A 14,182-nucleotide genomic window follows, 5' to 3' on the forward strand; every position below is an offset into this window, starting at 1 on the left:
CTAGATTCATACACACACATACACTCAAATGAGGAGTGTGTGTTTATGTCTAAACTGGAATGGGTCACAGAGAATGTATTTATCCTATGTACCCACACACCCCGTGGGTACACACGCATATACACACACACACGCACACACACACACACACACACACACTCTATCAAGGAACCTTGTAAAGAACCTTGTAGGTGTGAGGTCAGGCCCAGCTAAGTACGGTGTTTTCCTCTCGAGAGCTGGCTCACAGGAAAGGGGCAGTGATTTTGGGGAGCCGTGCCTGACTGAAACACACTGTTGTGTTCTCCAGACAGAGGGGGAGGAAAAGGAGGGAGGAGGATGACGAAGGAGGAGAAGAGGTACAGGCAGATTACCCCAGATGAATCACAGTGAGGAAGCTGTGCTCTGAGTGATGGGTCAGATTTTGATCTGATGTTCTTTCTGGATTTCTGCCTGTCTGTCTGGAGTGAATCCATCCTTTGACTGCCCTGTTTGCATCTCTAAGAAGCCGTGGTACTGGCTGAAAGACGACATGATCGACTATGGTGAGTAGGACTTTCACTCCAAACGCTGAAGGGTTTTTAACAGGGATGTTAATCAGTGCAAGTCCATAATTATTGGAAATATGTCATTTAGACTTGTAGCCCAGTCAACATTAATGACTGTAAAGATTATAGGACAGGAAAGTAAGAGAGAAAATGTTGTTTCTGAGGTCTGTTTCTGAATATTGAGTAACTATTAAAATTAGTCACAGAACAGGGAAGTGAAATGATGCCTTTATTGGCCTGCCTGAGTGCTGCCTGAGCGTGGATGTGTGAATTCACAGACCCACTTGCACACAGAGTTCCTTTATTAAAAAAAAAATTACATAATATTGCGTATGTCCATTCCGAGGCGACCTTTAGGGCACAAATAGCTCAGTGAGACCAGCAGTGGATGGGCAGGGCTTCCTCTCTGCTCTCCCCACAGCCACACATGAGCCCACGGAGCCAGGCTTAGATACCACCACATGGCTTTACACAGCATGCAGTTGCCATTCCACTCTGACACAACAGAGTCCAGAGTAGCCGAGCCTCCCTGGAAAGTGTGAGATCATTTTCGTAACAAGAAATGAAGATCCCGTACCGTCGTTTCCCCTTAAGGACTAAGGCCATAAATAATCTCAATGATTTTACACATCATAAAGGAGGTGGATTATTATTCATGGCATGACTGCCTTCAGGTGGCTCTCTTCCATGAGCCCTGCTCCGTCTCACAGACTGAAAAAAAGCCCCATTGAAAACTCTGAACAACACACACGTTGTTCAGCTGCACAGTCACCCCGCCCTCTGCTTTCTCTCAATCAGGATTCTGTTCCGCTGAAGTTCCTGCCTTGCTCACGCTCAGGGAAAAAGTATGGTGTCTGTGAGGACCTGGATGCTATATATTCATACACACATAAATAAATATGTACACATAAATAAATATATATACTGTTCATTCAGCCTCTATTCTAAACACACTTTTCAATGTGACACATGCTGCAAACTTTCCTTTTCCTCCCATTTTTCTTCTTCGTCCAAGTTTTCATACTAAACCGTGTTACTGCTGTGTGTCATTACATCAGTAGAATGGAGTGTGTCAGAGGGAACTTGGAACGTGTATTTCTGCTGACAACACAGGAGACAGACAATATCCTCAAGGCTCTGAAACAAGTGCTTTTGGTGAAGCTAGGCTTTAATTGAAAATACTTACCAACACAAAGCCTCCATTGAAGGTTTTTAAAGGCAAATAACGGACAAAAGGAAACTGTTATTTTCTGGAACACAGTAGCTGTCCTAATTGGCACTGGATGAACCCATGTAGATATGCTCTTCATGGACCTAGGGACTAGGCTGAACAAACTCTCCCCACATGATAAAACCTCACAGAGACAGAGGCTATGGCTACGTTCACATACAAACACATGCTCTTGTGACACAGGTCTCATTTTTTAGTAGTGTGTGGACACAGAAATCCATTTTTTCCCAATCAGATCTGGACCACATCTATATAGGGTCCTAAATACAATACAAAACCCATTACTGGCCAAGCAATCGCTGTGAGCATGGCTGGATTATGGATCGGGCCTGTGTACCGGGCCTCTGACTGCCAGGTGGCCTTCATACCTCAGGCCACATGCAGTGTCCAAGACTTCTGAATGAAGGTGTGCATCAGGGCCCTCAGTGTGCATAGCGATAATCACTAGCGCCCCCCCCACCCCACCCACCCCCCAGACCCCTCAGTGCTTGAGAGGGTCAAGCCACTTGACATTTAAAAATGTTTCATTTTATGGGGGTTGTGTAGAAAAAAGTACTTTGAGCCCAATGGCATCATGTGACTGACACAGAAGTTTGACCACTATTTCAAATTGGCTTCAAAGTTTGGAACACTTCCTGGCGGTCTGGTTCCTCCACCTCACTCCCCACCGCTAGGAGACTTGGAAGGGGGCGGATGGGCAGCCGCTCCAGAGAGTGGGGATGGACCTTCAGCAGTGTTGCGAAGTCTCAGCAAATCTAGTGACACCTCTTACCAAAAAAGGGCATGGATATGACGTTGGGGGGAGGGAGCTACGTCTGTCTGGCTGACGTTTACTGGATTAGCCAGAGGTCGCTGTGGTGGGGGCTTGGTATGTACGTACTTCACTGAGTTCTTTACCCTCTTGGTAGTGCATCCTACCACACAGCAGCTTTTAGGCATGCTTCTGTTTTCTACACATAGAATTGATAAAAAAGGCACCCTCACACAATACAAAGCTGATGGAGAGAAAAATGTGGCCGTTCGAATGTTAGTTTTAACTTAGCTGCACTACCAATAACGTAGCAAACATTAGCAAGCTCTGATTTGCATTGTAATGTTGTAATGTATTCGCATTAACTTCACAATTTATTTACATTGCTAAATAGCAAAACAAACTTATTATGGAATGATATGTTCCCACTGTGCTGACATACATCCAGGACTGTGTATGATAAAAGAGAAGAGAGAGGGAGAGATGGAGTCTTTGATACTTTTAGGCCTCCAGCACAGAGATCCATGTCTCTGTTTCCTGTCTATCTGGCCAACACAACGAGCACACTAATGCCCCATAATTGCTAACACACTTCCAGGATCACAGCCACTGATTCACCAGAAAAGAAAGCCTGTCTTCCATACTCATTCACTGAACCTGGGGGTTATTACTGATTTATTTATTTATTTGGCTATTCAGATAATTATAGGTAAACAGATAAACAGTAATTTTATTGCATTTAGTATTTAATTCACTTTTTTTAATCAAATATCTGTTATGTATATACGGTATATTAATCCTGTGAATGTTCTCATTCGTCCAGGTCATCGTTATCCTCGAAGCAATTTCAGTCAAAAACAACTGGACTGGTTGTTTGTCTAGGAAGACGTTTCACCTCTCATCCAAGAGGCTTCATCAGTTCATGTACGCATCTGACCAGGCTGGGACTGGTCCAACTAACTGGTGTGGAGATCCAAGTATTTAACCTCTCACAAGGCCGATGATGTCACTGAAACCCTTTGTGCTCCAAGTGCCCACGCCCGTCGTCAGAGTGACAGTCGATGGTGGGCAGTTGGTTTCGACGTCGTTAGTGCTCTATTGAGTCTGAACGACAGTCGTTGGGGTCACCCGGGCCATGTGTGAACAGTTGTCCTTTGAGGTTAGATTGTTGAATCTCCTGGGAAGGGATGAAAGGGCGGCATTGTAAATTGGAGATAAGTGGTGTCTCAGACCCCCTCCTCTGTTTAGCGATGGTTTCTCCACTTTTACATAGATGGCTTCTTTTACTCCTCTTTCAAACCATCTGTCCTCTCTGTCCAAGATTTGGACATTGCTGTCATCAAAGGAGTGGGCTTTCTCCAGTCCAGGCCTGAGGAGTTAGCTCTCCTGTGTTGGGCCATGCGTTTATGCAGTGGTTGTTTTGTTTCTCCAATGTAAAGATCTTTGCATTCCTCGTTGCATTGGACAGCATAAACCAGGTTGCTTTTGTGGTGGTGTGGTGTTCTGTCCTTCGGATGTACTAGTCTCTGTCTGAGTGTGTTACCGGGTTTGAAATACACAGGGATGCAGTGTTTGTTGAAAATCCTCCTGAGTTTCTCCGACACCCCAGCCACATATGGGATGACTATGTTGTTTCTCCTGTTATCTTTTTCTTTCTCAACCACTTTGGTTTTCTTTCTGGAGGCAGCTGCCGTTTTAACAAAGGTCCAGCTGGGGTAGCCACAAGTTGTGAGGGCGCCTCTCAGGTGCTTGCGTTCTTCCCCTTGAGCCTGTGAGCTAGTGGGTACGTTATCAGCTCTGTGCTGCAGTGTTCTGATAACGCCAAGCTTGTGTTCCAAAGGGTGGTGAGAGTCGAAAAGTAGATATTGATCCGTGTGAGTGGGTTTTCTGTATACCCCTATGTGGAGGCTCCTGTCGTTCTCCATATGGACGTCACAGTCCAAGAAGGGCAAGCTGTTGTCTTTAACTTCCTCTCTGGTGAACTTGATGTTTCTGTCCACTGAGTTGATATGTTCAGTAAAAGTTTGCACCTCTTTGGATTTGATCTTAACCCATGTGTCGTCCACATATCTGAACCAATGGCTTGGGGTTACTCCTTAAAAGGAGTTCAACGCCTTGCCCTCTACCTCCTCCATGTACAGATTTGCCACAATAGGGGATACTGGTGAACCCATGGCACAGCCGTGTTTCTGTCTGTAAAAAATGCCATTAAACTGGAAATATGTGGTATTCAGGCACAAATCCAGAAGTTGGCAAATGTGGTCTGGTTTGAGATTTGTTCGGTTTTGTAAGGAAATGTCCTGTGTGAGCCGCTCTCTTACCGTGGCCAAGGCCTCCATGGTTGGAATACAGGTGAACAAGGAAGTCACATCGTAGGACACCATGGTTTCATCTGGATCCATTTTTAGGCCTCGGACTTTGTTCACAAAGTCCATGGAGTTTTGGATGTGGCGTGGGGTGTTTCCCACCAGTGGTGCCAGAATATTGGCAACATGCTTGGCAATGTTATAAGTGACCGAGTTTATGCTGCTGACAATGGGCCTGAGCGGGGCCCCTTCTTTATGGATTTTTGGGAGTCCATATAAGCAGGGGGTTGAGTCCTGGGGGTAAAGCCTGTAATACTGTGGTTTGCTAATGACTCCTTCTTTTTGTAGTTGCTGTAGACATTCTATCACCTTCTTTTTGTAACCGCTGGTAGGGTCTCGTTTCAGAGTTTCATAAGTGTTAGAGTCACTGAGTAATGCAGAGATCTTTGCCTGATAATCAGTTGTATTGAGAACAACTGTGCATCTACCCTTGTCTGCTGGAAGGATAGTGATGCTGTGGTCTTTGCTCAGTGCCGTTACTGCTTTTCTCTCCTCAATGGTGAGGTTGGATGGGGGGACCTTAGCCTGGGACAACGCTGCTGACACTTTCAACCTTAGCTGTTCAGCCTCAGTTCCATTAAGGTTGTTTTTCTTTATAGCTGATTCCGTAGCCGTAATCAACTCCACAACGGGTACCTCTTTTGGTGTCATGGCAAAGTTCAAGCCCTTGGCTAAGACCTCCTTCTCTGGGTGGGAAAGATCTCTGTCCGACAAATTCTTAACCCATCGGTTTTGTGTTTCTTCCTTTGCTGGAAAGTCATTTTTTTGCCTCCAAGTGAGTATTTCTGTGTTTTTGCCAGTGTCCCGGGATTGCAAATTGTGAAATTTCTTGGTTTGTCTCTCTTTGCTCTTGTTGTGCTGAGATAGTTGGGCTTTCTGGGTGAAATCCACAACTCTTTCCATGATAGAGACAGGTAGGATTGACGTGAGTTTCTGGAGTGAGAGGTCCGCTTTCTCTTTAAGCCCTTCAATGGTGAAATTGACCTGCCTTATTCGCTCACCGAGGAGTTGGTTTTGAGCCTTTTCTATGATTTTCTCCACTCTATGCCCTCTCATAGTGGAATTCAAACATAGGCTAGTTGGTGTAAGCCTTTGTTGTTTGCATCTCAGACTGAACCGTAGGTGGTTTCTGTAATCTGCAATTTTCCGAGCCAACCTTTCATGTTCCCGCACCGTTTTCAGGGTTTCCGACCCAAATTCTTGTGCAATAAGCCTGTGAATGTTCTCATTCGTCCAGGTCATCGTTATCCTCAAAGCAATTTCAGTCAAAAACAACTGGACTGGTTGTTTGTCTAGGAAGACGTTTCACCTCTCATCCAAGAGGCTTCATCAGTTCATGTACGCATCTGACCAGGCTGGGACTGGTCCAACTAACTGGTGTGGAGATCCAAGTATTTAACCTCTCACAAGGCCGATGATGTCACTGAAACCCTTTGTGCTCCAAGTGCCCACGCCCGTCGTCAGAGTGACAGTCGATGGTGGGCAGTTGGTTTCGACGTCGTTAGTGCTCTATTGAGTCTGAACGACAGTCGTTGGGGTCACCCGGGCCATGTGTGAACAGTTGTCCTTTGAGGTTAGATTGTTGAATCTCCTGGGAAGGGATGAAAGGGCGGCATTGTAAATTGGAGATAAGTGGTGTCTCAGACCCCCTCCTCTGTTTAGCGATGGTTTCTCCACTTTTACATAGATGGCTTCTTTTACTCCTCTTTCAAACCATCTGTCCTCTCTGTCCAAGATTTGGACATTGCTGTCATCAAAGGAGTGGGCTTTCTCCTTGAGGTGTAAGTGGACAGCCGAGTCCAGGCCTGAGGAGTTAGCTCTCCTGTGTTGGGCCATGCGTTTATGCAGTGGTTGTTTTGTTTCTCCAATGTAAAGATCTTTGCATTCCTCGTTGCATTGGACAGCATAAACCAGGTTGCTTTTGTGGTGGTGTGGTGTTCTGTCCTTCGGATGTACTAGTCTCTGTCTGAGTGTGTTACCGGGTTTGAAATACACAGGGATGCAGTGTTTGTTGAAAATCCTCCTGAGTTTCTCCGACACCCCAGCCACATATGGGATGACTATGTTGTTTCTCCTGTTATCTTTTTCTTTCCCAACCACTTTGGTTTTCTTTCTGGAGGCAGCTGCCGTTTTAACAAAAAAAACAACCAGTCCAGTTGTTTTTGACTGAAATTGCTTTGAGGATAACGGTATATTAATATTTTCATTTTCTTACTTATTTTATTGGCTGAGCTGGAGATACAACTGAGAGCTGAGACACCCACTCACTGCCTCACATTATATACAGTATTTACTGAGGTCTTTTATATTCCACCTGCATGCTGTAATATTCACAGCACAGAGAGGCATTTGTCTGCATATGGGCTGCCACATCACTGTAGCAGGGCAGGAGAAGCTCTCAGCTCATACACACATTCATTCACGACAAGCTCAAACCAAAGAGGAGTCTCTTCTACTACTAAACTGGTTGACATTTAGAAAGACAACTAGTGCTTTTAAACTATTTAGGATATTAAAGGACACACACGTTTGACATCCAAACCAAACCTGGGACCCAAGTCTATATTTTGCTTTCATTTTCTTTACTTCAACTGTAACAGGACTTTATTATAATTATAGCCTTGTGATCCTTCTTTTAAGAAGTTATGAATTGAATTTAAAACATATAATGTACATTGTTTGATTAATACTATACATCTACTGTAAGTATCTGACTGCACTCCGTATTTCACTATCTTAACTCTATATTTTATGTCATGTACATGCTTTTTGTGGACCCAAGGAAGATTAGAAGTGGCCAGGGCGTCAGCTAATGGGGATCCAGTTAATAAACAACAATTAACAGTATTGACTATTATCTCATCAAGCTAATGCAATGCATTGTCTGTAACGGTGGTTTCCAAAGTAGGTGCCAAGGCGGGGTACTTTGAGGAAGGGCCAAGATTTATCATTATGTCAATCTTATCTTTATTGTGTGTTTCACAATATCACCACATTACCATTTTAGTTATTATATTATTTATTTAGCTTGCCACAAAGAGCTGAAGCAGTGGAAAACTGTCATTACACCTTTAATGATTCACCCTTTTTTTTAGGGGCCTGTAGAATGTTTAAAAGAAATAGACGTATCCTCAGGGACTGAAGGGTCTTTCTGAAAAACAAGATGGTGATGGCAAAAATACCAAACTCCACAAACCAATGGGTGAGGTCACAGTAGCTATGTCCATTTATTTTACACAGTCTATGCCAATTAGACACAATCACCAAAAACTTAAGCTATAGGAGTCACAAAGGTTAAGCTTATTTCTACTCAGTTATTGTGATATGATCCCAACCCAGAAAATGGGAATGTCTTTGGCAATCAAATCATTAGCATCACATGCAGCTGCTCATGATAGTAAGATAATGATGTGAGACGAGAGGGCCTCTGCATTTTCTTTACTAAGTGTTCATAGCAAATGCGAGAGGCCATCTACACAAGCATGTATAATGCATTTGAGTGTCATCCACTGTATAGTACTCTCTGGAGCATGACGTGTTGTAGTGTACAGACCATCATTCACTCCAGCTCATTAATGGTATCAGTACACTGTGGCGAACACCATTATCTGTTCTCACATAGTAGAGTTTGTGTAGATTAAAACATGAATTGAGTTTAGACACCTCACCAGTTGCCGTTTTTCTGTCCATGTACCATTTGCTTAAGTGATTGGTTTCCCAATAAAGATATCTGAAACATATCCCCAAAGCAATTTCAGTCAAAAGCAACTGGACTTGGTTATTTGTCTAGAATGAAAGGTGAAACGTCTTCCTAGACAAATAACCAAGTCCAGTTGCTTTGGACTGAAATTGCTTTGGGGAGAACGATGACCTCGACACATGAGATCATTCACAGGCATATCTGAAATATATTTCCTGCGGTGTGTATGTGTACATGTGTGTGTGTGTGTGTGTGTGTGTGTGTGTGTGTGTGTGTGTGTGTGTGTGTGTGTGTGTGTGTGTGTGTGTGTGTGTGTGTGTGTGTGTGTGTGTGTGTGTGTGTGTGTTGTGTTGTGTTTGTCTGGATAGCGGTCCGATTAAGCTGCAGTCATGAGGATTGAGGACAACTTTCTATTTTCAAAGCAGAGGAAGAAAAGCACTTTTATCTCCACTAACCTCCACAATTGCCTCAGCAGTTTCTCAGAACACTTACCCACACGGATGCAGTCAGACTGTCCTAACTGAGTTTTCTAATTGCCCTCCAGAGTGTCCCTCTCCATTAGGCTTCAGGCCGGTTGGGAGGAGTGTGATGGTTCCCGAGCTCCCGGTGCACGCACATACACACACGCTGACAGCCATGCCTCAGAGATACTCCCACCAGAGGAGGAAAGCCAGCACAGCAGCTGCTAGGAGGATGGAAAGGAGACGCAGGGACCAGGGGAAAAGTAGCAACAACAGCCCAACCAGCAGCCACAATCACCGCTCCAAGAAGCTGGCCATGCTCTCCAGGTACCAGCACCACTCAAAGGCTTACAAGTAGGGCTGTACAGGAGGCTCAAGACACTTAAGTTAGGTTACTCACCTTGTTATTAGCAGAAATAATGTGTTAACTTGTTTACAGACTGATGTAAAGAGCTTGATGGATTTGTGTTATCTACAAAGGGAAATTTGTGTGTGTGCAGTAAAGAACAGAACATACAAACAAACAACAGAGACAAGCATACAGAGAACATTTCCATTATTGTGATAAGAAAGCTATGGAATTTATCAGCGCTATAGCTAGCCCTTTTTCCATCTGAGTGTCCTGTATCTGCTACAAGATGGGAGTAGAGTGAAAAATGCAGTGGGGAGGTTCACGTCCCATGGTGATTGCCATGTGAGTAGCAAGTAATTGCAATGTTATTTTATAATCTATTTGCTCTGAGGTAACCCCACAGCCCTGTCAGATGGACCTTTCATCAATACAATTCAATGGTGCAAATGTATTACACTATTCATTATATCTTATAACATGAATATACAAATATAAAAAAAATAGATATTTCATTTAAATACATTTTAGTTTAATTACATGTTTACAATTGTCAAAATTTAAGTCAGTGATCGTACTACTCTACACTTAGCCTACTACATTGAGTCATGTTTAGCTAACTATTTCAACTGTTTACCCATTACTTTTAGTTTACTGTTTCAACCATTTATCCATCAGGCTACTTTTTATTAAACTATTTCTACAGTTTCTCCATTACTTTTAGTTAAATATTTCAAACGTTTATCCTTGCTTTTAGCTAACTATTTGAACACTTTATCCACCACTTTTAACTAACTGTTTGAACAGTTCATCCACCACTTTTAGCTAACTTGGGGTGACCAGACGTCACCGGTTTCCATGACCTGTCCCCGGCTACTGCTGTTCCCAGTAATGTCCGGGTTTTCACTGTGAATGAAAGATCCGAAATTGGAGAAAAGTAAAAAATTAAAAAACGAAAATGTTGACCACATGACACGTATAGTTGCAAACCCTTTGACTCGCTACTTCATTGAATTCATGCATGAGTAATTTTTTTATTACAGTTTTCAGCATTGTCTCAATTTATGGCTTTATTGCTCCAGTTTTACAGTCTTTCTATTTGAGATTTAATGCCTGAAACTGACTTCCACTGACTCCGTCAAGGTCCCTGATCCTGTGTCACTCTAAGACTAATGATGACTGTCCAGAAGAGAGGCATGCTGGGGAAGCATCAGATGGGTGGAGGACATGGGGCCCAAGCTATGGGACAGACGTTACTGCTGGGGATCAAAAACGGTACAGAGATACAGAGAACGGACACCGGAGGACTACCCAGCAAACAGCCACAGAGAAAAGAACAGACACTGAGGCACATAACCAGCGGCATCATACCACAATACTTCGGGAGAATAAAAGGAGCATTAGGAGGTCCTTCAGCATCAAGGTACGACTTCCGGACTTTACACTAGTGATCATTTGCATGTAAAAATAATCCACGCCTATTCTTAGACTAATTATAAACTTTTTCACCCTTAATCTACTTTAAACTAAGTAAGATATAAGATTTTTTTGTTTTCCGCGGTTGATGATAATTATTTGGCCCTGCTAGCAGCAACACTCTAGGGCTCACAATGGCAGTCGCTCAGTCAGTCCACCACGATTGTCTTGAAATATGACATTCATGGACCCAAGAGGATACATTTTACTGACTTTGATGACTCCCTTTCTATACCTTAACCAGCAGGCTGACTACTTGTTTTTACGTTGATGCTTGTATTTTCCTACAATGGCATTAAGCTTTGGCCTCTTCATTATCTGGTACTTCTCTAGACATTGTGAACAGAGTTGCAGCAGGTATCTCAGAATTTGAGATAATTATTTTTTGATAATACGACTGTGATGCAGATATTGAAAAGTAGGTTATGTTAAAGGGGGCCTATTGTACTTTTTTCAAGTTTGTACATGTATTTTGTGTTTTTACTAGAACATATTTACATGCTTTAATGTTCACAAACACTTTATTTTTCTTATACTGCTCATGGCTGCAGCACCCTCTGTCTGAGATTCTGTTGCAGCGCAATCCCCCCTGCCAATAAGCCCAGTCATCTCTGATTGGTCAGGCTCTTCCTGGTCTCCTCCCTGCTGTTCCTACTACTACTGCTACTACTGCCGCATGTAGTTAACCGTAGAATGTGAGGCAATAAAGCAGTGATTTCTACCGTCAGAAATCACAAATAAAGCTTTATAAACTAAACACTACATGCCGCTAGCATGTTGCTACATGCAGTTAACAGCAGCACATTCCTTTCGGAGCTGTGCCTAGCTGTACTTCGTTGAAGTTGAATGTTGTTTTTAAAATCTGATCTGAACTAGAAAGGATTTTGGCTTGTTTGAGAGTTTGTTTCTTGCATAATTATCATGTTTTACAAAGATTGTATTGCTCAAATCACAATTTGTCAAAACCCCATGACTGAATAAAGAAATGTTGTAAGTTGACAAGCTTTATCACAAATGCATATTAGTCTGGAACCTCTCAGTTCATATTTAGTTTTCAAGGGGCTTTATCAACAGTGCAGACCAAAATGCCTCTCTGCAAAATAAGGTAGACCTACAACCAATCAGAGTAATGAAACGGCATGGCGTGGAGTGACGCATGTAAGTTGAGGCAGTGTTTGATTGCTGGAAATCCATCTGCCAGAGCTAATGAAACATGAGTTCAGCAGATTTGTCTGGTTCCCGGACGAGAAATTATTTTCTAAGGATATTTGTGTTATGCACATTTCATAATTCTTCAGTGCTTGTAGACTAGCATAAGGCTGCCGTAAACTGCCCTACTTGCAAGGTCACATGGCCGTGACGAATATACCTGACTTGGAGCTTCAATATATGGTAGTGCCTGAAAACCAAGCCAACATGGAACAAACAACCAGCCAATGCTGATGTTTATTTTTTCTGGTGGTGACAGCCTCTTAATAATTCACAGTTCTTTGTCACTGTACTGTTCAATTTGTGTTTCCATGCATTATACAATACATTGTTGTAGAACAGTTTTGACATGGTTGTGCTCCAAAATGCCCGTGAGTGTTCTCATTTGTCCAGGTCATCGTTATCCCCAAAGCAATTTCAGTCAAAAGCAACTGGACTTGGTTATTTGTCTAGGAAGATGTTTCACCTCTCATCCAAGAGGCTTCATCATCATCAGACCAGGCTGGGACTGGGGATGTGCTCAAATATGTTATTTTAGACGTCGTGATGACATTGATTTTATTAAATATTATTAATATCAAAATTATTACGATAATATTATTTTGAACTAACAAGTCAGGAACAGATTAGTACATCATAGTCATGAGGCATTGTGTGGAAGCCATTGGCCACAGTTATTTCACGACTCTGAGGCTCATATGAGGATGAATTGTCAGTGCAGTAATAATATGTTCAGCACATTCTTCAGCACACGTGGCTCCTGCAGCCTCTCTGCAAAGGGTGATTCATTCCTGTCAAATGACTGAACTGAAACAATTATTTAACTCAAGGTTGTCAATATACTCATATATTCACCAATGTCCATTCTTGATGGAATAATGTGAACAAATGAGTGTTCGGCGTTAAAAAAAGTATTATTTTGCTAGAACTGTGCTATGTACGCTCTAAATGTAATGATAATCACATGCCCTGTGTTGGTGTGATGGTAGATTTAGAGCTGTGGCTGACCTGCATGTCAAACATTCAGACAAAGACAGCGTTTGTTGTGCTGTGCTATTTCTACGCAGACACACACATACACACACACCATATATATATATACAGTATATATATATATATATATATATATATATATATATAGAGAGAGAGAGAGAGAGAGAGAGAGAGAGAGAGAGAGACACACACACACACACCATTTTTAAGCACATTTCTAAAATGTCAAAGTAAATCAATCAGCCTGCAAACTGCTTACTCTTGTTACTGCAACATATATCTAACCCACTCTTTTCCAGTGACAGACTACTCCACCATTTCAGTGTTCCACTCCTGTTACATTGTTGGATTCACAAACAAGATTTTTTTCAAAGTTGATGCAAGAGAATCAGAGATATTGTCCTTTTTATTACACACACTCATGAGGATATGTTTCGGTGACAGCTATGGCCAGAGGCATTATGTTTTCGGGCTGTCCGTCTGTACATCCCATTCTTTTGAACCTGATATCTCAGGAACCCTGCAAGGTAATTTCTTCATATATGGCACACATGTCTAGTTGGACTCAAGGATGAACTGATTAGACTTTGGAGCTCAAGGCTCAACATTTAGATAGTAATTTTATTTCATTGAATTAGTAAGACGTTTATATTCAGATAAATCAATCTTTGCTTGCATTTAATTATTTTTCAGCATGTTGTCCTCTTAAGAAGTTGAGGGTTTTGGACTCTGTTGTGGTTTGCTTGCTATATCTAATAATAGAATAGAATAAATAGAATAGTCTTTATATTCATTGTACATGTACAATGAAATTGAATGCAGTCCTTTCAGTGCAAAACAGTAATAGTGCAAAGCAGATGAGATAAATAAATAGAAAAGGAGCCTCAAAAGTCACTATAAAAATACATAAAAGAGGTAGTTAGAAAGTAAAAACACAAAACACAGGCATACCACACAACATGACATTTACACACAATGCTAAAAATGTAAAACTTAGATAGCGTTGAGTGCAGGTATGGCTTTTGGATAAAAACTGTTTCTGAGTCGTTGGTGTTTTGTCCTGAAACGCCTGCCAGAGAAAGGCAGCAGTTCAAACAGTAA

At 42.2% G+C, this 14,182-nt stretch overlaps 1 protein-coding gene across 1 annotated transcript in view; it reads left to right on the forward strand.

Annotated features, from left to right (window-relative positions):
• Positions 1-420: 420 nt before the first annotated feature.
• Positions 421-14,182, forward strand: part of il16 (interleukin 16) — a 74,383-nt gene continuing 60,621 nt past the window's right edge. Inside the window, exons 1-3 of the mRNA XM_083932678.1 lie at positions 421-542; positions 9,138-9,381; positions 10,547-10,826. Coding sequence (XP_083788804.1) covers positions 530-542; positions 9,138-9,381; positions 10,547-10,826 — 537 coding nt within the window. The 5' untranslated portion in view covers positions 421-529. The remainder of the gene's footprint in view (positions 543-9,137; positions 9,382-10,546; positions 10,827-14,182) is intronic.

The sequence above is a fragment of the Echiichthys vipera genome (genome assembly GCF_963691815.1).
Source record: "Echiichthys vipera genome assembly, chromosome: 1".
In the NCBI taxonomy this organism is placed as follows: domain Eukaryota; kingdom Metazoa; phylum Chordata; class Actinopteri; order Perciformes; family Trachinidae; genus Echiichthys; species Echiichthys vipera.